The sequence below is a fragment of the Somniosus microcephalus genome, chromosome 24 (assembly GCF_052327205.1).
Source record: "Somniosus microcephalus isolate GS21.2 chromosome 24, FLI_Smic_1.0, whole genome shotgun sequence".
NCBI classification, from domain to species: domain Eukaryota; kingdom Metazoa; phylum Chordata; class Chondrichthyes; order Squaliformes; family Somniosidae; genus Somniosus; species Somniosus microcephalus.
Genome location: NC_141010.1, coordinates 8,235,995 through 8,259,730, shown reverse-complemented (window position 1 = coordinate 8,259,730; position 23,736 = coordinate 8,235,995). Strand labels below are relative to the sequence as shown.

Below are 23,736 nucleotides of genomic sequence, written 5' to 3'. Positions count from 1 at the left end.
GGGACTAGAAGGTTGAAGGCTCGGCCACCAATGATGGGGCGAAGGGAGTGGGGGATGCACAAGTGGCCAGAGTTGGAGGAACGCAGGGGGAAAAATTCAGATGGTTAGTGCCTCCAGTTAGTGCCTGGTGGGGGCACTAACGGGGCGCTGATGCAGTAGCGCCGGGGCGAGGCAAATCCAGCGACGCAAGCCAAATCTGGCAACCTGTAGCGCCACCGCAATGAATTACCACCGGGGATCTCAGCGCCAGACAGATTGTGGCATCAGTGAGTGTGCAACGCTCACTGGATGCCCGATCTGCAAAATTCATTGTCGCCTCCTGCCTTAGTACCTTGCCCTGACAGCGACAGGGAGAAGAGGCATCAAGCAGGCGGATGCTGGCTCCAGGGGCGCTACTTAAAGGGATCATGAGTAATGAGTCGCAGCTGTCATGTTGGTGCTGTTTCACTGCTTCCTTGTCAGTTTGACATTGTGCAACAGTCATTTAAAGGTTGTTTAGTATCAGGAGTGTTGTGGCTACTAACAATTAGTTACATTTATTCTCACAAAATACTCAAAGTGCTACACCTGGCTACATTAATGGGAGATGTACTGGCAGTCGACCTCGCCCTCCAGGATCTACAGCGGAGGGAGCGGAGGCAGCGACAAAGATTGGAACATGTGGCCAGAGGGAGGAGAAGGGCCATGAGGGCTCTCACCAGGAGGCCTTACCCTCCGAGGGTATTCCGAGAGCACTTCTCCTACCTCCAATTAAGCGAGGAGCAGTGTATTAGAAGGCTCCGCTTCAGCAAGGAAGTGGTCACAAAACTGTGCCACCTCCTGCCCTCAGACCTCGAGCTTCAGATCAAGGCGACGATGGCTCTCTCAGTGGCAGCCGTCACCCTCAATTTCTTCGCCAGCGGATCCTTCCAGTCTGCAACAGGAGATATAGCTAACATCTCACAGTTTGCCGTCCATCGCTGCATCCGGGAGTTCACAGAGGCTCTCTACAGTAGGAGAAGGGACTACATTTCCTTTCCCATCACCAGAGAGATGCAGGGCGAATGTGCATGTGGCTTTGCCAGGATAGCGGGCTTCCCCATGGTGCAGAGCGCCATTGACTGCACCCATGTGGCTTTGCGGGCACAGCATAACAACCCTGAGATCTTCAAAGGCTACCACTCACCTAATGTGCAGTTGGTGTGCGACCACAGACAGCGAATCCTCAATTTGAATGCCCGCTATCCTGGCAGCAGCCACGATGCCTTCATCCTGCGCCAGACCGGTGTGCCAGCACTCCTCCAGCCACCACGTCAAGCTCGTGGCTGGCTGGTCGGAGACAAGGGTTATCCGCTCCCCATCTGGTTCATGACTCCCCTCCGCAACCCCAACACACCTGCCCAGCACTCATATAATGAGAGTCATGCCGCCACCAGGAACATCATCGAGCAGACCATCGGGGTGTTCAAGCAACAGTTCCGTTGCCTTGGCCGCTCGGGAGGAGCCCTCCATTACTCGCCGGAGCGGGTGCCCCATTTCGTCGTGGTCTGCTGCATGCTCCACAACTTGGCCATCATGAGGGCCCAGCCCTTGCCACCAGGGATTGCGGGACCAACTCAGGATGAGGGAGAGGAGGAGGACGAGGTGAAAGAGGAAGACGAGGAGGAGGAGGAACAGGAGCGAGGGAGGAGGCAGCCACTCAATCGGCCATCCGGAAGGGCGGTCCGTGATCGCCTCATCAGACTGCGGTTCCAATAAATTAAACCCCAGATCCCCGTTGCTCACCACATCCCCATCATTCTACCCCTGTCACAGGTCATATCACAGCACAAAACTGAAATGAGAGACACTACAAAATAATCCAAACTGAATTAATAAATTTATCAATAATCAGTGAACACATATTTACAACAACAATATTAACTATTCACCCTTGTGCAATCCCTTAGTGCCTCTCGTTACTGTGCCTTTGCCTACTCAAGTGCTCCTATGAAGTGTTGGCCCAGTGGCTGCAGTATGGCTGGTGGAAGGCTGCTGAGTGTCCGTGAGACTTGGAAGAGAAACTTGGAGTGGGAGGGGGAGGATCCAGTTGTCGTGGTCCATGTTGGTACCAACGACATAGATAGGACAAGGAAAGAGGTTCTGCTGAGGGAGTATGAGCAGCTAGGGGCCAAATTAAAAAGCAGAACCACAAGGGTAATAATCTCTGGATTACTACCTGAGCCACGAGCAAATTTGGCTAGGGTAAATAAAATCAGAAAGTTAAATGCGTGGCTCAAAGACTGGTGTGGGAGAAATGTGTTTTGCTTCTTGGGACACTGGCACCAGTACTGGGACAGGAGAGAGCTGTTCCGTTGGGACGGACTTCACTTGGCCAGTGCTGGGACTAGAATCCTGGCGAATCGAATAACTAGGGCTGTAGAGAGGGCTTTAAACGAATTAGTGGGGGGGAGGTTTCAAGAGAGCGAAAAATAAAAATGTCAGCGGAGAAGGCAATAGAGCAAGGTAGCAGTGGGGAAATTAAAAACCAGAGCGTGTCAGGAAGGGACAGAATATATAAAGATAAAGGTAAAGCAGTAAAGGGGGTAAAAGCAGGAATAAATTGTCACAAAACATATTTAAAAGTTCTTTATCTGAATGCAACAAAATAGACGAGTTGACGGTACAAATAACTACACATGGGTATGATCTGGTGGCCATTTCAGAAACATGGCTGCGAGGTGACCATGACTGGGAACTAAACATCCAGGGGTATTTGACTATTAGGAAGGACAGACAGGAAAGTAAGGGAGGTGGGGTGGCTATGTTAATAAAGAATGGAATCATTGCAATAAGTGAGAAATGATATTGGGTCAAAGGATCAGGATAGTGAAACAGTTTGGGTGGAGATAAGGAATAATAAGGGGAAAAAGTCACTAGTGGGCGTAGTCTATAGGCCTCCTAACAGTTGCAACTCTATTGGTCGGAGTATAAATCAGGAAATAGTTGGGGCTTGTAATAAGGGAATAGCTATAATCATGGGAGATTTTAACTTTCATATTGACTGGACAAATCAAATTGGACAGGGCAGCCTTGAGGAAGAGTTCATAGAGTGCATTAGGGACGGGTTCCTTGAGCAGTATGTTACTGAACCAACCAGGGGGCAGGCAATCTTAGATCTGGTCCTGTGTAATGAGACAGGATTAATAAAAAATGTCCTAGTAAAGGATCCCCTTGGAATGAGTGACCATAACATGGTTGAATTCCAAATTCAGTTGGAGGGTGAGAGAGTTGGATCTCAAACCAGCGTACTAAGCTTAAATAAAGGAGACTATGAAGGTATGAGAGCAGAGTTGACTCAAGTGGACTGGGAAAACAGATTAAGGTGTAAGATGGTACATGAGCAGTGGTGTACATTCAAGGAGATATTTCACAACTTTCAAGAAAAATATATTCCACTGAGGAAAAAGGGGCATAAAAGAAAAGACAGCCATCCGTGGCTAAGTAAAGTAATAAAGGACAGTATCCGACTGAAAACAAGGGCATATAAAGTAGCCAAATCTAGTGGGAGGATAGAAGATTGGGAAGCATTTAAAAGCCAGCAAAGATTAACTAAAAGATTAATTAAGAAAGGGAAGATAGATTATGAAAGTAAACTAGCAAAAAATATAAAAACAGATAGCAAGAGTTTCTACAGCTATATAAAAAGAAAAAGGGTGGCTAAAGTGAATGTTGGTCCCTTAGAGGACGAGACCGGGAAATTAGTAGTGGGGAACATGGAGATGGCAAATACGCTGAACAAATATTTTGTATCAGTCTTTACAGTAGAGGACACTAAAAATATCCCAACACTGGACAAACAGGGGGCTATAGGGGGGGAGGAGCTAAACACGATTAAAATCACTAAGGAGATGGTACTCGGTAAGATAATGGGACTTAAGGCGATAAATCCCCTGGACCTGATGGCTTACATCCTAGGGTCTTGAGAGAAGTACTGTAGCGGTAGGGATTGCGGATGCATTGGTGGTAATTTTCCAAAACTCCCTGGATTCAGGAAAGGTCCCAGCAGATTGGAAAACTGCTAATGTAACGCCCTTATTTAAAAAGGGAGGTAGACAAAAGGCTGGAAACTATAGACCAGTTAACCTAACATCTGTGGTTGGTAAAATGTTGGAGTCCATTATTAAGGAAGCAGTAATAGGACATTTGGATAAGCATAATTTAATCGGACAGAGTCAGCATGGTTTTATGAAGGGGAAGTCATGTTTGACAAATTTGCTCGAATTCTTTGAGGACGTAACAGGGTGGATAAAGGGGAACAGTGGATGTAGTGTATTTGGACTTCCAAAAGGCATTTGACAAGGTGCCACACAAAAGATTACTGCACAAGATAAAAAATCATGGAATTGGGGGTAATATACTGGCATGGGTGGAAGATTGGCTATCTAACAGAAAACAGAGAGTGGGGATAAATGGTTCATTCTCGGGTTGGCAATCAGTAACTAGTGGTGTTCCGCAGGGGTCAGTGCTGGGACCCCAACTCTTTACAATCTATATTAACGATTTGGAGGAGGGGACCAAGTGCAACGTATCCAAGTTTGCCGACGATACAAAGATGAGAGGGAAAGCAGTGAGTGAGGAGGACATAAAAAACCTGCAAAAGGACATAGACAGGCTAAGTGAGTGGGCAGAAATTTGGCAGATGGAATATAATGTTGGAAAGTGTGAGGTTATGCACTTTGGCAGAAAAAATCAAAGAGTAAGTTATTATCTAAATGGAAAGAAACTGCAAAGTGCTACTGTACAAAGGGATCTGGGGGATGGAGTATAAAAACAGGGAAGTGTTGCTACAGTTATACAGGGTACTGGTGAGGCCACATCTGGAATACTGCGTACAGTTTTGGTTTCCATATTTAAGAAAAGATGTACTTGCTCTCGAGGCAGTTCAGAGAAGGTTCACTCGGTTGATTCCGGAGATGAGGGGGTTGACTTATGAGGAAAGGTTGAATAGGTTGGGCCTCTACTCATTGGAATTCAGAAGAATGAGAGGCGATCTTATCGAAACATATAAGATTGTGAGGGGGCTTGATCGGGTGGATGCGGGGAGGATGTTTCCACTGATGGGTGAGACTAGAACTAGGGGGCATAATCTTAGAATAAGGGGCTGCTGTTTCAAAACTGAGATGAGGAGAAACTTCTTCACTCAGAGGGTAGTAAATTTATGGAATTTGCTACCTCAGAGAGCCGTGGAAGCTGCGACATTAAATAAATTTAAAACGGAGGTAGGCAGTTTCCTAGCTGATAAGGGAATTAGGGGTTACGGGGAGCGGGCAGGGAAGTGGACGTGAGTCTAGGTTCGCATCAGCCATGATCCTATTGAATGGCGGAGCAGGCCCGAGGGGCCGTATGGCCTACTCCTGCTCCTACTTCTTATGTTCTTATGTTCAGATTGCCTTGCAGGCCACCCTCGACCAGCTATGAGCCTCGAAGGCCAGGCTGTAGACTGCACTACCTCAGCATGGTCGGCAGCAGTCTGGGCTGGCTGGATGACAGGCAGTGACAAGGAGAATGGTGGAGTGCCACTGGTGGGAGCAGGAATGCTGTCATCCTGAGAGAGGACAGCAGCTTCCTGCTCCACTGACCCACTGCCACTCCCCCGGGGCAGCACCTCAGCATCCCTAGCAATCTGTTGCAGCACAGATTGCTGGCCTGCTGCGACACCATGAAAGCCCCGGTCGACGGTGGCAGACCCAGCCATGATGGCAGCGGTCAAAGCTTGCGTTGCATCAACCTGAGACTGCACAAGAGCAGTCTAAGATTGAATGCCACCAAGCATAGACTGCATTACAGCACTAAGATGTTGCATCGCTACCACCTGTGCTGCAATGGAAGCTGCCAGATCGCCCATCACTCGCGGCATCAGGTCTGGGTCGCCATGGTCTCTCTGGGAGTCTACCATCCTTTGCAGACTGGAAATGATGGGCATCATAGCGGCGCAGAGCTCTGTGCAATGTTGGAGGCGGACTCCTCCATGCTCCTCGCCATTGCCAAGATCTCTCGGGCACCCTTGTATTGCACCTATCATCTCCGTGTGCATGCCCATCACCCTTTTTCTAAAGGCCTCCTCATCGAGGTCCTCATCTGAGTCCTGTGCAGCAGAACTCGCGTGCGAACTCGCCTCCTGGGGAGCTGGCTCCCAAGCTACCCTTTCCCCCTGACCTTGCTGCAACCTGCTCGTCCCTGGTGCATGACCCTGTGTAGATCCCGCTACAATTCTAGTCTCTCAAGAATGCGTAGTGCCAGTATCTGAGCGGCGGATGATACATGCAGTGACGCAGTGTCTTCTTCCTACTCCTCTTCTCCCGCCTCGCTTTCAACGGTACCCTCAGGGACAGGCTGCTCAGGTGCTTGCTCATTATCTGAAAGCATAAAGGCACAAGAGTCGGGTAAAGGGGAGGGGAGGGGAGCAGGAAGGGAGAAATGCATGCATACTGCATGATTAGCTGGAAAGTGCAAAAGGCTTGTGGGGTGAGGGGGAAGTGGGAGGTGAGAAGAAGGAGCTGGGATGAACATACCCTTGTTGTCCCCAAGGGGGTCAACGTCACCGGTGGCCACAGCGCCCACCACCTGGCACCCAATAATCTGCAGCACTCGATTCTCCAGCTCAGACAGCGGTTGGGTGTCGGCTTGTCCTCCCCCTGTGCGCTCCTGCTCCCTCCTGTTGTGAGCCACCTTGGCCTGCAAGGAAAAGAAAAGTGTGTGAGTGAGTGTGGAGCAATGTGTTTGGGTGATGTGCGTGCCATCGTTGAATAGCTGTCATTGTGTGCAAGGTGTGAGATGTGTGTGTTGGTAGGTAGAGATTGTTGGTGGGTGAGTACTGGGGGTGTGGTGCTTTGAGCAGTGTGTGCAGACTGTGGTTCAGATGGTGGTATGTAACATTTATTGGAGTATTGACTCACCCTGACCACCAGAGTGAGATTGTTAAATTTCTTCCTGCACTGTGTGTGGGTCCTGGGGACCACAGTGCTGCCTGAGACATGCTGGGCTACCTCCTTCCACATGGTGCATAAGAATTATGGCGACGGCCTCCTGCCACTTGACCGGTAGAGCACTGCCCTCCTTCTTTCCACTGCGAATACCAACACTTCCAATGCATGGTCACAGAATCTGCGGGCTCGCTCCCTGGGGCGTGGATCTGCCATCATTACGGCTACCTGAGTCGTCCGGCTCCTTCTCCTTGACCTGCTGCTGCTGGCTAAGATAGCTGCACAGCCAGCAATGATGAGAATGAGGTTCTGCAGCATCAATGAACCTCCCCTTTAAGAACTGGAAAGAGCCTGTGGCAATGATGACTTGTGATTAGACTGCACCTGATATTGGTCAGCGCTTCGCGTTTAATGCCACTGAGCTAAGCCATTAGCGCTTGATTTAGCGCTCCAATCCTTTCTTTGTGCAATGAGACTGAATTTTGCATACAGTCTGAAGCATTGGCGCCTGGCGCTAATTCTCAATCTTTTCAAAAGTTACCGCCCATTCCTGGGCTATAATGAATTTCTCCCCCACAGGGTTCTTGGTGGGTTGTAGGGCTGGAGGGGATAACAGAGATAGGGAGGGGTGAAGCCATGGAGGGATTTAAAGGCAAGGATTTGAGGCGTTGGTGGATCGGAAGCCAATGTAGGTCAGTGAGCACATGGGTGAACGGGACTTGGTGAGTTAGGACACGGGCAGCAGTGTTTTGGATGAGCTCAAGTTTATGGAGGTTGGAAGATGGGAGGCCGGCCAGAGGGGCAGTGGAATAGTTGGGATTGGCATGGATAATGGTTTCAGCTGCAGATGGGCTGAGGCAAGGGTGGAGACAGGTGATGTTATGGAGAGGATATGAGGTCGGAAGCCCAGCTCTGCATCAAGATGACACAAAGGCGGCGAACAGTCTGGTCAGCCTGAAACAGTGGCAACGGAGGGGATGGAATCGGTGGCGAGGGTACGGAGTTTGCGGCGGTGGCGGTGAGGTACAGCTGGATGTCGCCAGCGTACATGTGGAACCTGACATCATGTCTTCGGATCATCTCGCCAAGGGCAGCATGTAGATAAGCAACAGGAAGGGGCCAAGAATGGATCCTTGGGGCATTCCAGAAAGTTTGAGGAAGGGGTGATAACAACAGATTTGAAAGGGAGGGGAACAGTATCTTAGGAGAGCAAACCGTCTACGACATCAGCTCGCATGGGAGCCAGGAAGGCAGGTTGGGTGGTCAAGCAGTTTTGTGGGAATAGGATCCAGAGCAATGTTCGCTGTAATTTTTTTTGGCGCTGTGCGGCCCCTTTAAGGGGCTGCGCGGGCCATTGCAAAAACCGCGCGTGCACGGTATTCTGAATGAAAAGCTGGCAATCCGGCTGTGCGGGATCCCTGGAGCGCTGCGCGGCCACGCAGCTTAAAGGAAACATTGGTCGAAAGAGAAGGTGGGTCATGGACAAGATGAACTTGGAGAGGGCATGAAAGGAGAGAAATTTGGAGAAAGATTAGGGTTTAAAGCTAGGGTAGGGGGGAACCTTGGGGAAAGTTTGGGTTGGTAAGCAAGGGGAAGGGAGGGAAGCAGCAGAGGCAGCTGGGAGGGGGGAGGGAGAGGGCGGGAGGGAGGGGGAGAGAGAGGGAGGGGGGAGAGAGAGGGAGGGAGGGAGGGGGGAGAGAGAGGGAGGGAGGGAGGGGGAGAGAGAGGGAGGGAGGGAGGGGGGAGAGAGAGGGAGGGAGGGGGGAGAGAGAGGGAGGGGGAGAGAGAGGGAGGGGGAGAGGGAGGGAGGGAGGGGGGAGAGGGAGGGAATGGGGGCCATTCAAGTGGAGGGAGTAAAAAGAAATGTTGTAGTGGTAGGGGATAGTATCATTAGGGGGATAGATAGGGTTCTCTGCAGTCAAGAGCGGGAGTCCCGAAGGCTGTGTTGCCTGCCTGGTGCCAGGGTTAAGGACATCTCTTCTGGGCTGGAAAGAAACTTGCAGTGGGAGGGGGAGGACCCAGTTGTCGTGGTCCATGTTGGTACAAACGACGTAGATAGGACAAGGAAGATGGTTCTGTTAAAGGAGTATGAGCAGCTAGGGGTCAAATTAAAAAACAGAACCTCAAGGGTAATAATCTCTGGGTTATTACCTGAGCCACGAGCGAATTTGGCTAGGATAAATAAAATTAAAGAGTTAAATGCGTGGCTCAAAGACTGGTGTGGGAGAAATGGGTTTTGCTTCTTGGGACACTGGCACCAGTACTGGGACAGGAGGGAGCTGTTCTGTTGGGACGGACTCCACTTGGCCAGTGCTGGGACTAGAGTCCTGGCGAATCATATAACTAGGGCTGTAGAGAGGGCTTTAAACTAATTAGTGGGGGGGAGGTTTCTAGAGAGCAAATAATAGAAATGACAACAGAGAAGGTCATAGACTTAGGTAGCAGTGGGGGAATTAAAAAACAGAATGTGTCAGGAAGGGACAGAAGGTATGGAGTAAAAAGTAAAGTACTAAAAAGGGAAAAAACAGGAACTAAGTGTTACAAAACATATTTGAAAGTTCTTTATCTGAATGCACGTAGCATTCGTAACAAAATGAATGAGTTAACGGCACAAATAATGACATATGGGTATGATCTTGTGGCCATTACAGAAACATGGCTGCAGGGTGACCATGACTGGGAATTAAACATACCAGGTTATTTAACAATCAGGAAGGACAGGCAGGAAGGGAGAGGAGGTGGGGTGGCTATGTTAATAAAGGAAGGAATCACTATAATACAGAGAAATGATATTGGGTCAAAGGAGCAGGATAGTGAAACAGTTTGGGTGGAGGTAAGGAATAATAAGGGGAAAAAAACACTAGTGGGTGTAGTCTATAGGCCTCCGAACAGTTGCAACTCTGTTGGACGGAGTATTAATCAGGAAATAGTTGAGGCTTGTAATAAGGGAACAGCTATAATTATGGGGGATTTTAATTATCATATTAACTGGACAAATCAAATTGGGCAGAGCAGCCTTGAGGAAGAGTTCATTGAGTGTATTAGGGATGGGTTTCTTGAGCAGTATGTAACTGAACCGACCAGGGGGCAAGCAACCTTAGATTTGGTCCTGTGTAATGAGACAGGATTAATTAAAAATGTCCTAGTAAAGGATCCCCTTGGAATGAGTGACCATAACATGGTTGAGTTCCATATTCAATTAGAGGGTGAGAAGGTTGGATCTCAAACAAGCGTGCTGAGCTTGAATAAAGGAGACTATGAAGGTATGAGAGCGGAATTAATTAGAGTGGACTGGGAAAATAGATTAAAGGGTAAGACGGTACATGACCAGTGGTGTACATTTAAGGAGTTATTTTACAACTTCCAAAAAAAATATATTCCACTGAGGAAAAAAGGGTGTAAAAGAAAAGATAGCCATCCGTGGCTAAGTAAAGTAATTAAGGATAGTATCCGACTAAAAACAAGGGCATATAAGGTAGCCAAATCTAGTGGGAGGATGGAAGATTGGGAAGTCTTTAAAAGAGAGCAAAAAATAACAAAAAGATTGATTAAGAAAGGGAAGATAGGTTATGAAAGTAAATTAGCAAAAAATATAAAAACAGACAGTAAAAGTTTCTATAGTTATATAAAAAGAAAAAGGGTGGCTAAAGTAAATGTTGGTCCCTTAGAGGATGAGACCGGGAAATTAATGGTGGGAAACATGGAGATGGCAAAAACACTGAACAATTATTTTGTATCAGTCTTTACAGTAGAGGACACTAAGAATATCCCAACACTGGACAAACAGGGGGCTCTAGTGGGGGAGGAACTAAATACGATTAAAATCACTAAGGAAGTGGTACTTGGTAAAATAATGGGACTCAAGGCGGATAAATCCCCTGGACCTGATGGCTTGCATCCCAGGGTCTTGAGGGAAGTAGCGGTAGGGATTGTGGATGCATTGGTAATAATTTTCCAAAACTCACTGGACTCAGCAAAGGTCCCGGCAGATTGGAAAACTGCTAATGTAACACCCTTATTTAAAAAGGGTAGTAGGCAGAAGGCTGGAAACTATAGACCTGTTAGCCTAACATCTGTGGTTGGTAAAATGTTAGAGTCCATTATTAAGGAGACAGTAACGGGACATTTGGATAAACATAATTTAATAGGGCAAACTCAGCATGGTTTCATGAAGGGGAAGTCATGTTTAACAAATTTGCTTGAGTTTTTTGAGGAAGTAACATACAGGGTGGATAAAGGGGAACCAGTGGACGTAGTGTATTTAGACTTCCAAAAGGCATTTGACAAGGTGCCACACAAAAGATTATTGCTCAAGATAAAAAATCATGGGATTGGGGGTAATATTCTGGCGTGGGTGGAGGATTGGCTCTCTAACAGAAAGCAGAGAGTTGGGATAAATGGTTCGTTCTCAGATTGGCAACCAGTAACTAGTGGTGTTCCGCAGGGGTCAGTGCTGGGTCCCCAACTCTTTACAATCTATATTAACGATTTGGAGGAGGGGACCGAGTGTAACATATCAAAGTTTGCAGATGATACAAAGATGGGAGGGAAAGTAGTGAGTGAGGAGGACATAAAAAACCTGCAAAGGGACATAGACAGGCTAAGTAAGTGGGCAGAGATTTGGCAGATGGAATACAATACTGGAAAGTGTGAGGTTATGCACTTTGGCAGGAAAAATCATAGAGCAAGTTATTATCTGAATGGCAAGAAACTGGAAAGTACTGTAGTACAAAGGGATCTGGGGGTCCTGGTGCACGAAACTCAAAAAGTTAGTATGCAGGTGCAGCAAGTGATTAAGAAGGCCAATGGAATGTTGGCTTTTATTGCTAGGGGGTTGGAATATAAAAACAGGGAGGTATTGCTGCAGTTGTACAAGGTATTGGTGAGGCCGCACCTGGAATACTGCATACAGTTTTGGTGTCCATACTTAAGAAAAGACATACTTGCTCTCGAGTCAGTACAAAGAAGGTTCACTCGGTTAATCCCGGGGATGAGGGGGTGGTCATATGAGGAGAGGTTGAGTAGATTGGGACTCTACTCATTGGAGTTCAGAAGAATGAGAGGCGATCTTATTGAAACATATAAGATTGTGAAGGGGCTTGATCGGGTGGATGCGGTGAGGATGTTCCCAATGATGGGTGAAACTAGAACTAGGGGGCATAATCTTAAAATAAGGGGCTGCTCATTCAAAACTGAGATGAGGAGAAACTTCTTCACTCAGAGGGTGGTAGGTTTGTGGAATTTGCTGCCCCAGAAAGCTGTGGAAGCTACATCATTAAATAAATTTAAAACAGAAATAGATAGTTTCCTAGAAGTAAAGGGAATAAAGGGTTACGGGGAGCGGGCAGGAAATTGGACATGAGTCTGGGTTCGGAATGGTCATGGCCCTGTGGGTAGTGGAGCGGGCCCAGGGGCCGTGTAGCCTTGTTCTGCTCCTACTGTGTTCTAATTCTGTTAGATTTCAGGAGATGGTTTTATTCCTGTTCCTGGCTGGGGTGGAGATCGCCTTTACAGAAGGTAAGTACTGTAGAAAATATAGGGACAGAGTGATCTCCTGGAAGAATTTCGATCGCCTAGATGGGTCGGAGAGGAATTTCCCAGATTTTTTTCTCCCAAATTGGCCATTGGGTCTTTATCTGGTTTTTCGCCTCTCCCGGGAGATCACATGGGTTCGGGTGGATGCAGAGTGATAGAAGATTTGAGGTTAGGATCAGATCAGCCATGATCTTATTGAATGGTGGAGCAGGCTCGAGGGGCCGATTGGCCTACTCCTGCTCCTATTTCTTATGTTCTTATGTTCTTATGAATGGATGGTTTCAATCTTAATGACAGAAGTCCATCAGCTCCTCGCATGTTATTGGAGGTGAGGGTGGCGGGGGCAGGGGAGAGCGGTTTAAGGAGACAGTTGGTAGTGAGAAGATGACAGGGGTTATCTTTGCATTCCAGGATGATCCGGGAGTAATGAGCAATTTTGGCAGAGGACAGCTTGGCCCAATAATGCTTGATGTGGTCCATCCAGATCTGGCGATGAATGGCTAAACCATATAGCTAAATTTGATCATAATGAAAGACTCCATTATTTAAAGAAGGAAGAAACAACTTGCATTTATATAGCGCCTTTCACGACCTCAGGATGTCCCAAAGTTCTTTACAACCAATGAATTACTTTTGAAGTGTTGTCACTGTTGTAATGTAGGAAACGCAGCAGCCAATTTGTGCACAGCAAGCTCCCACAAACAACAATTTTTTTTAGCAATGTTGGTTGAGGGATAAATATTAGCCAGGATACCAGGGAGAACTTCGCTGCTTTTATCTGAAATAGTGCCGTGGGATATCTTACGTCTACTGGGGCCTCGGTTTAACGTCTCATCCGAAAGACGGCACCTCCGACAGCGCAGCACTCCCTCAGTACTGCACTGGGAGCGTCAGCCTGGATTATGTGCTCACGTCTCGAGTGTGACTTGAACCCACAACCTCGATAGGACAGGAGTGCAGTAAACTCAGAGGAGAAGGGGTAAGGTAAGTTGAGATGGAGATTGAAATCACAGATAAGAAGTTGCTCAGTACAGAGGCTGTGGAAGGGAGCAATGTTCTCGTTAAGCTGCGCAGCGGTCTGGAGGTCCCATGCAGGCCACTCACTGGCTTTTAAATGGAAAAAACATGCATGCGCGAAAATTCGAATGGGCTGCGCAGCCACTTAAAACAGCCGAGCACCCCAAAAAAATTAGAGGGAACATTGGGATTGAGTGTAGCTCAGTGAGAAATTTGGGTGGGCAGCAGAGAATGAGGATTTTAAAAGCGAGGCGAGAGGGGTGAAACAAAGTATGGTGCTCAAAGGAGTAGGAAGACAGACCAGTGTGAGATTTAGTGCCAAGAGCCACACCGCCACTGTGGCGGTTTGGGCAGGGCAGTTGGTGGATGGTATAGCCAGGTGGGGAGGCTTCAGTAAAGGGCATGTTTCTGTCAAGGTCATGATGCCAATGCAATCATCCACAATAATGTCATGGATGGCAAGGGCCTTGTTTGCAAATAAACTGGCATTCTGAAGGGAAATGCGGAGAACGGTGAAGGTTGATCAGCTGGCAGAGTCCACGGGATCAGTGGTGCGAAGGGTGAGTGCGACGAGGAGGTTGGCACAATTAGCCCCCAGCTAATAAGACAGTGCTGAGTGCCTCAATGGGCCCTTGGAAGAATGCCGAGAGGCACAGAGAGAAGCTGTGGGTTTATCCCAGAGGGAGTCAAGCCTGGGGCTTTGCAGTAACATATAGTTTAAAAATGTTTTACATAAATCTCACAACTGTGGAATTCCTCACTACCTTCAGTTTCTGATTCCTCTTACAGAAAGACTTGCATTTATATAGCGCCTTTCACGATCAACAGACATCCCAAAGCGCTTTGCAGCCAATGAAGTACTTTTTGAAGTGTGGTCACTGTTGTAATGTAGGAAACGCAGCAGCCAATTTGTGCACAGCAAGCTCCCACAAACAGCAATGGGAGGATGACCAGATAATCTTTTTTTAGTGATGTTGGTTGAGGGATAAATATCGTCCCAGGACACCGGGGAGAACTCCCCTGCTCTTCTGCAAAATAGTGGCCGTGGGATCTTTTACTTCCACCTATAAGAGAGTAGACGGGACCTTGGTTTAACGACTCACCCAAAAGACTGCACCTCTAACAGTGCTGCCCTCCCTCGGTACTGCACTGGGAGCGTCAGCCTAGATTTTTGTGCTCCAGTCTCTGGAGTGGGGACTTGAACCCACAACCTTCTGACTCAGAGGCGAGGGTGCTGCCCACTATCCAAGGATAAGGGGTAAGCCATTTAGGACTGAGATGAGGAATTTCTTCACCCAGAGAATGGTGCACCTGTGGAATTCTCTACCACAGAAAGCAGTTGAGGCCAATTCATTAAATATATTCAAGAAGGAGTTAGATATATTTCTTAAAGTCTAAAGGGAATCAAGGGATATGGGGAGAAGGCAGGGACAAGGTACTGAGTTTGGATGATCAGCCATGATCTCATTGAATGGCGGAGCAGGCTCGAGGGGCCGAATGGCCTACTCCTGCTCCTATCTTCTATGACACTCCAATGAGACAGGCCTCAAATGATGACTTTTTTTTCCCCTTCAGCCTTTTTTCTTCTCACTCTTATCAAGCTGGGTGGTGCCTTGTACTGCTTATCCCCCCCACTTCACATCGGTCCTTGATAACATGTAGTTTAAAAAGAAAGACGACCAACCTAGGCCTCGTGATCAATTAGCAGGCCTCTTCCAGCGTTAGCGTTCCCATCCCCCTCTCTCTCCCTCGCTCTCACACTGGCGCTCTCTCCCGAGCATGCGCACTCTTGCCGCGAACGCGCACCCTCTCTTGCCGGGAACGCGCACTCTCTCTTGCCGCGAACGCGCACTCTGGCCACCCACGTGACCAACAGGGGGGCCGCGCTGCTGACGCAAAGACGTTGGGCGCCGTGGATGCTCGTGCCGACACGCACGTCCCCACCAGCTCGGTGGGCGGGCGAGCGGGGAGCGCGCACGCACTGACGCACGGGGGGGGGGAACGTGGTTTGGTTGGGGCGGGCGCGCACGCACGGAACGGGAGGGGGCGGTCAGTTTGTCAGCTTCATTGATGTTGCTCGGCGGCGACGCCGCGCTTCTCGTCTTTCGCCGCCTGCTCACCGCCCCCGGCTGCTGGAGAGGCCCACGCTGCTTCCTCCTCCCCCGCACCCTCGGCGCCCAATCCCCGCCACTCGCAATCGGCAACCGGGCCCGCATCAGGAGGCGGCTCCTCGGCGGCAGCAGCGCAGACAAAATGCCGGCCAAGCGGCCCTTCGAGCGGCTCCCCGCCGACGTGACCCCGGAGAACTACGCGCTGTGCCTGAAGCCCGACCTGATCGACTTCACCTTCGAAGGCAACCTGGAGGCCTCGGTGGAGGTAAGGGCCACACAGAGAGGGGGAGAAAACACACACACATTGCCTAATCTAACCCCCGGCTCTGGAACTGCCTTAAAGGCCGCAAATTTACCTCAAAAAAAGGGAAAATGCCTCGGGGCGCAGCTTAGCAGCCAGTCCGGGTGCTGGCCGCTCAGTCGCAGGCCTTTACCTGGGACCCATGGTGTGGGGAGTGGTGCTTTTAAATTCTTCATTACCCGTGTAACTCTGCAAAACCAAGTGTATTCAAAAAGGTAATGTTTTATGACACTGTATATAAACCATTAACGCCACATAAAAGAATTTGTATCTTGGTATAAGACAATTATATAATTTTTAAAAAGGCCAGCATCTTTAAACACAAGAATATTTTATTTTAAAATAAAGATATTTTAGGGATGAGGTAGGGGAAGGAATTTATATCATTTTAAACTCTGATTATTTACTGTGTTCGTTTTTTATAATTCCAGGAGGAGGAAGTGGGGGGTGCTTGAGTTTTTAAAAAAAAATTAAAATAAATGACCTCAGTTTAAGCAGAAGCACTGGATATATCTGTGCAGAAGGTTGTTGCTTTCCCCCAATAAAATGCAAAGCAAGACGTTTACAGGAGTGAACGTTGTGTAAAATAGAAGCAAAGGGGGAGGGAGAAGAAAGCACACATTTTGTGAGAGGAACGTTGGATCTGTCGCTCAGTGTTCTTCTGTGGCGCAGGCGCCGTGTTCAGGCTGTTGCCATTGACAGCAGCAATCTTGAGTTTAATTTTTTATATAAATATAAACATATCTTTATACTGTTTAGCATTTTTATATAAATATTCTTGTGTTTAAAGATGCTGACTTTAAAAGAAAAGTGTAAGTGTCTTGTACCAAGATACAAATTCCTTTGTGGTGGTAATGGTTTATATATAATGTCATAAAACATTACCTTTTTGAATACACTTTGTTTTTTCCTTGTAAAAGATCAGCTAACATATTTCCTTGTTCACAAAGCATTGGATTGCAGCCAATATCTATAGATAAAAAAAATAATTAATCTATACTGGGTAGCTGGTGAATCTTAACTCATGATTGCGCTTTCATTGATGTCTGTCTTACTGTTTTGCTTGGGTTGCCTTTTCCTAACTTTGCTGAATGCAGATCCAGCCTTTTATCTGAATCTGGGTTCTGTTCTAATTGAAGTGGCCAAAAAATGTGTGTATTTATAGTGCCTGCCTCTTGTGTGCTTAATTGGCATTGGGAATGGTTAGGAGTTGTCAATACTTCAGTCCACTAATGCCCTCTCTATTTGTCACTTGGTATTTATTTTTGATTGTAAAATTGTTATTGTTACTTGGCATTTTTATATTGGCGTTTACAAGTCTAGCAGGATTTAAAAAGTAATTGCCAGTCTAAATTTTTTGGCAGTTGTATGTCCCCACCTATGTTTGCAGAGAGGGCACGGTGGCCTTTTCAATACTTGGGAGCCCATTTACAGCTTTCTAATTGTCACATGGCATTTATTTTTGATTACAAAATTGTTCTAATGGGCGTTTTATACAGTTATTAATAGATCATATAGGAAAGCTCACCAATCGGCATTTTTGGGGGTTATATATCCCCACCCTTTATGCAGAAAGGCACAATGGCCTTCTGTTCATTTTTTTTAACAGAATGCAGTTATTAACAAAGTTACTCCACAAGGCATTGTGATCCTTAAAATGTTTTTTTTTTAAATTCTGGTTTGATATTTTGTCCCAAATGCATGTGTATCCATTTAAGCCCAGTGTACAGTAGGTGGTTTCAGAGTACACTCAGACTTACGATAATACTTCTCCAGGGATTGAACTAACCACCTGACTGGAGCAGGCAGTAAATAGACTGAGATGGGTCTGAGTTTATTAACTGTCTGTTGAATAAATACAGCCTGGGAGCATTTTTGCATTTAGTATATCGGGGATTAATCCAACATGAAATTCTCAAGGATCAGAATTAGTGATTTAATTTACCAAATAAATTCTTTATTAACATTTGTTTTCAGTACATTGCTTATATTTACATAGTTAATTCAAATAACCACACAGGGGAAACTTATGGAAAGATGACTGAATAAATCTATTGCAGTAGAAATAGCCTCAAATAGAAAGAAAGAACTAACATTTTTGTTTTCGTTTTCTGTATCTGATTATTTGTCTTTTTTTACAGCTAGGGCCCATTCATGCATTTAAAGCAGCGAGACACTAGTGATTTTAATGCTCAGTTTCCTGTGGGATTTTATAAATTGACTGAAAAAAATCTACTAAATGAGTAATGTGGTCGAGTCCACTGATGGCTCAGTTAGGACATGCACTTAGAGGAGGAAAAAAATGTTAGGGTTCTGATTATTCTCTAGTGCTGCCTACTAGCGAGTGTGTGTGCTCTGATTGAGACCAGAGCTTGACTGTGATGCACTCTTAAAGGTAAATAATCTGCAGATGCGCTCTGTCTAGACTCGTGCATGAAGAATAGACACTTTGGTGAGTTATCGGAGGGTTGCCAGTACTATTTCTAGTCTTGTTTCTCTCAGACAGCTTTCTTCACCAAGTTCTCCCTCCCTGCTTCTGTTTGAATATGGAGGTAGCCAGAGTTTCACAGCAAACACAAAAGTCCTGTTTTCAAAAGCTGTTCCACAGATTCAATTTAACATGATGTACTGTTCTGTTTATTTGAAGATTCTTATTTGCAGTATTTTGCTAAGGTGGTTCTCCTTTGAGCAGGGACGGTTAAGAGGAGATTTGTTGTAGGTGTTCAAAATCATGAATGGTTTTGCTGGTGAATAAGGAGAAACAGTTTCCAGTGGCAGAAGGGGCTGTAACCAGAGGACATGGATTTAAGGTGATTGGCAAAAGAACCAGAGGTGACGTGGGAAACTTTTTTTTTATGGCGAGTTGTTGTGATCTGGAATGCGCTGCCTGAAAGGGCGGTGGAAGCAGATTCAATAGTAACTTTCAAAAGGGAATTGGATAAATACTTGAAAGGAATTTTTTTTACAGGGATATGGTGAAAGAGCAGGGGGAGTGGGACTAATTGGATAGCTCTTTCAAAGAGCCAGCACAATGGGCCGAATAGCCTCCTTCTGCTGGAAAATTTCACGTTTGTCATAACTAATTGTAGTTCAGAACTAGCAGAAAATACATCCTAGCCGATCAGTGGATAAAAGTCAAAAAGTAAAATACTGGAAATCTGAACCAAAACAGAAAAATCTGGAAACACTTAGCAAGTCAGTCAGTATCTTGGAGAGAGCAGATAAGTTCACCTTTTGGACCTTGCAGAACTGGAACAGACAAGTATATTAATCCTAAATGAGGGGGGTTGGTAGAAGTCTTAATAGTCAGAAAAAGGGGGGTTTGATAGAGGTCATATATTAATACAATCAAGAAAAGGGGATTTGAAGTAATTGTTCAGACGGGGTGTGGGGGGGGGGGGTGCGTGTCACAGGATGCATAGCTGAAAGATGAGATCTTTTTTTCCTGGAGCTTGTGTTGCGTTTCTCTGGCACAGTGTACGAGGTCAATGACTGAGGTCAGACTGGGAATGTGAGGGGGAGGTGAAGTGTCACAGGTAGCCCCAGGCTGCATTTGAGGCAGACTGGAGTTGTTTGGTAAAGTGGTCACCTACTCTGCGTTTAGTTTCCCAAATGTAGAGGAGACCCATAGTGATGCTACATCAGAGGATGTCCACATAAATTGTTGTCTCATGTGGAAAGTGTGTTTGGGACCCTGCACAGCAATGTGGGAAGAGGTGAGAGAGCAGGTACTGCATCTCTTGGGGTGGTGGAACAATGAATCAGGGTGTTGCAGTCCCTCTGAGAAGGTGAGGAAAAGATGCGTTTGGGCAATAGTGTTGTAGGTGGCAGAAATGGCTGAAGATGCGGTGACTGCGGAGGCCGGGAGGGTAGGAGGTGTGGACAGGGAACTTCATCAAGGCTATGAGGAGGGAGAGGGAGTCGGGACCTTCCTGATCACTTTTCAGAAGCTCTGGTTCGGAAGGTAGAGTCATTAGAGTAAATCAGACAGAGATGGCAAAACTAAAAGGAAGGGATAGAGTCTTAATGGGATGCAGGGTGGGAAGAAGCATATTCCAGGTAATTATGGGAGTTGGTGGGACAGCACTAGATGTCTGTGGAAAGCTGAGAGAAGCCCAGAAAGCTAGGGAGGAGTCAGAAATGGATCACATGAAGGTGTGGAATGGGTGGAAATTGAAAACATAATTGAAAAATTCTCAAGAGCCGTGAAAGGAAGAAGCAACACCCACACGATAGTTAATGTAGCACAAGAGGATGTCTAGGAGGGGGGCTTAGGCAGGACTGTTCAAACATATGCTACAAAAAGGTAGGAACAGCTGGGACCCCTGTGGGTTGCCATAGCAACACATTTTATTTGGAGGATGTGAGGAGTTGAGAAGTTGTTCACGTTGAGACCAAGTTCAGCCAGGTGGAGGAGGGTCGACAGCGAGGACTCGTTGGGCCGCTATTCAGGAATATAACACCGAGCAGATTTGGCATTGGGGTGAAATTTCTCAAAGTAAGCCACTGATTTATATATTTGAAGAAATTAAGACCAATCCCCATCCGAAAAAAGTGTAGGGGCAAATGTTTAAAATCGGGTTGGGCTGGGGAAAAAGATGGATATAAATCAATAAAGCCAGGTAGCCAACAGGAAAAGGAGCATTGAAAATTATACTGTGTGAACAGTGACTTTGAAATTGACAGTTGTTGCTTATTGTACATACTATCCTGGATTTTATTGAGAAGTAATAGACAGTACCCGCAGTTTACTAACCCACATTTTCAGTGATCAGCACCTATTAGGAATAATTTCTATATCTGTGTTTGTCTAGAGAAGATGTCGCTGCTATGCATGTTTTAGTTAGTGTCATTGTGACCCTTGTTCACCACCACCACCACCACCACCATGAACAGTGTCGACGTGACACTGGGAGTCTGTTGTAGCAGTTAATTACTGAACTATAATTGCCTTCGACTAAAGTGCCTGGTGAAAGATTGTGTAGCTTTGCCGCGCTAATAAACGGTAAAAAGGGGTGTAGTAAAATACATTTATTATTTCCTGTTGTATACCTCTTTTGACCCTTGAATTGATTCAAAGATCATAAACCATTGTTGAAGTAATTATTTTCTATTTTGGATAATGTTTGTGATGCAGAAGATAATTCCGTATGTTGTATAAGTCTGTATTGGTCTTCTGTCAATTGTTGCCTTCTAAGCGGAGCAACCTTGATAGCAAGCTTCATTTGGGTTTTAACAAAAGTGATCGGATTGGGAAGAGAGAAATCTGGGGATCTCAGCTAGAGACATGAGGATCTGGGGAAAGAGTAAAGGATTGGGAAAGCAAAGATTTCTATTCAGAAAAGAAACTATAATCCGAGAGAGGGTCAAACGAGAGAAAATTTGAACGTTAAATATGAATTGTAGGGCACGGTGTTAGTTTTTTAAAATAATAGTGATGGAATTAATGCTAGTGTGTGTAGAGCCACATGGTTTAAATTTTTGAGATTGAGGATTTGCCCACCAAATGTATAATGGCAGTGGGCTTCAGTAAATTTCATTAACCAGTTAGAACTGTCCTTGTTTGCTCGTAGTGCTGTCAAGGAAACCAAGAACAGCTGCTACTTGACTGTGCCTTTTAATGTAGTGAAATGTTTCGTGGTGCCTTGCAAAGGAGATTGGACACTAAGCAGAAGTTGAGGTCGGGGTGGGGGGAGAGTTAAGAGAAGTGACTAAGGCCATGGTCATAGAGGTAGATTTTTTGAAAGTGGGATAAGATGTAGATGGAGGGGTTTGAATTTGAGTGCAGAGACGTAATGGCTTAATGCTCTGCCATTAGTGGAGTGGAGGGAAAAGTGATCATCTAGAAGAGCAGAGACTAGATGTTGGAGTTTAGGGCTAGAGGAGGTTGCAGAGATAAGCTGGAGCAAGCAACTGCTTCATCTTGTGTGGTGCAATGTATGTTGGGAGTAGTAATTTTTCATAGAAAAATAAAGCATCTCACAACTGCGTATGTATCTATAGTTTGGAACTACTATACCTGAGGGGACTGTGTAGTGGAGTTGGATACGACTTGGTCTGGGCTTGAATCTAGCCCGGACTGATAGGATAAAACTCTCCTCTTTGAAAGCTGTGAAGATTCGAACTTAACTGTCTTTGTGAGTCACAGCCCAGTTCCTGGTGATTGAGTCCACAGCACAAAGCTGCCCACAGTTCTATAAAGATTGCTGGTGCAGGAAATGAAGACACTCACCCTAAACCAGTGGGGAGGGATCGTCACAGATTGGGGTGGATTAAACAGTTCAACCCTGCAGGTCAGGTAACCTGCTGAAACATGAATAATGGCTACTGGGGTGAAGTACTGGGGGCTGCCAGTGGAACTGTATTCCAGCAGAAGCTATATTTTGGAGTGGAGGAGTAAAGGTAGAAAACACTATGGATAATTGGAGGGAAAAAATTGTACTATGACTTTTGCCTAAAATATTTCAGCACAGTACTACTCACTTAAATTCATAATGCTTATTTGCACAGCTTATTTCAATTGAATTACTTTTAAATTACCAATTCGCTTTCCACTAAGAAAAGAAGAAAAAGTCAAGGATGAGAAAATGGCCTTTGGCCTATGAAAACACATCCCTCTAGACTTCCAATTCACTCATTCTTTTCACCCAAATGACCTTAATGTCTTTGACTCCACTAACTTACCTGCAAGGTTATTCAAAATGTTTAGTTTTGCATATGGCATGCACTTTCTGTCCACAAAGCTTAATTCTTATTGTCACAATGTTTCAGCAATGCTTTTTATGTCAACATTTATAATGGAAACATCTATAATGGGAATTTAGATGTAAATATTTTGCCGTTGCAATTTGTTGGTAAACTAATCGGATCTCTCGATGCTTTTGGGGAAAAATGCACATTTTCCCCCAAAGTAACTGACATTTCTATTGTCCAAAATAAAGTTTAAATAAACTCAAATTTCAAATAATTATGAATTTTGCAATAACCTGATAAAATTTATCCACTGAATTGTCTTTTAATATCTTCATTAAAGTTTTTACCTGAAGACCTCAGAATTTCCCCAAAGCCTTGGCTTGAGTTGCTATTTTTGCCCAGATCTGTGAGCAGATCCTGCAGTCCGAGCACGTGCAGTGTGCACTCTTTTCCAAGATCCATCAAGCCCAATTTCTGTTCCAGCAGTCTCTGTTTAAAAAAAAAAGCCAAATGAGTCGAATTTTGAAAGCAAGCAGATAAACTTTGTATTCTGCTGATGGTTAGAAAATGTAAACTGTTTAATTACTATCAGTTGTGCATCAGATACACGTCCAAGAACCAATCACAAAAACCTATCAATGTTTGTGCTAATCTGTTAGGAAGTCACGAACCAATACTGTACTGGCTGACCCAGGAATCCCTCCCCATTCCCTCAGTACTGACTGATACTAAAACTCGACCAGTAAACCAAACCCTACAGTCCATCCCCAAGTTCCGCCAAGCACCAGGTTCCACCTCCACAGTTCTGATAACCCCAGGCACCCTTCTCCACAGAGATGCCAGAACAAAGGACACCCCACCCATGTTGCTAAACCCCAGCAACCCCACTATTTTTTGCTAAACCCTAGAATCATCCTCTAATGTCATCAAAGCTCACTGCCATTCCCCAGTGCAACTAAATCCCACTCCGTTAACTATCAGACATCCACCTCCAACTGGTAATCTTGCATACTATCTCAGCTTTACAAATGGTAAGGGATGAAAATTAAATGCATAAAGGACTATCTATACAATATATTAAAATTCTTGCATTTGCATTCACTTCCTGTCAACTTTCCATTATAAATTTCGATAC

The 23,736-nt window shown here is 45.9% G+C and overlaps 1 protein-coding gene across 2 annotated transcripts in view; it reads left to right on the top strand.

Moving 5' to 3' along the window:
- Positions 1-15,525: 15,525 nt before the first annotated feature.
- The window catches only part of npepps (aminopeptidase puromycin sensitive), a 233,434-nt gene continuing 225,223 nt past the window's right edge, over positions 15,526-23,736 (top strand). Inside the window, exon 1 of one of the 2 annotated variants that reach the window (XR_015073437.1) lies at positions 15,526-15,872. Coding sequence is in view for 1 of the 2 variants with exons in the window: in XM_085966184.1 (XP_085822310.1) it covers positions 15,567-15,872 (306 nt within the window). In the remaining variant the exon portion in view is untranslated. The remainder of the gene's footprint in view (positions 15,873-23,736) is intronic. The other variant, XM_085966184.1, reaches the window with a different exon arrangement.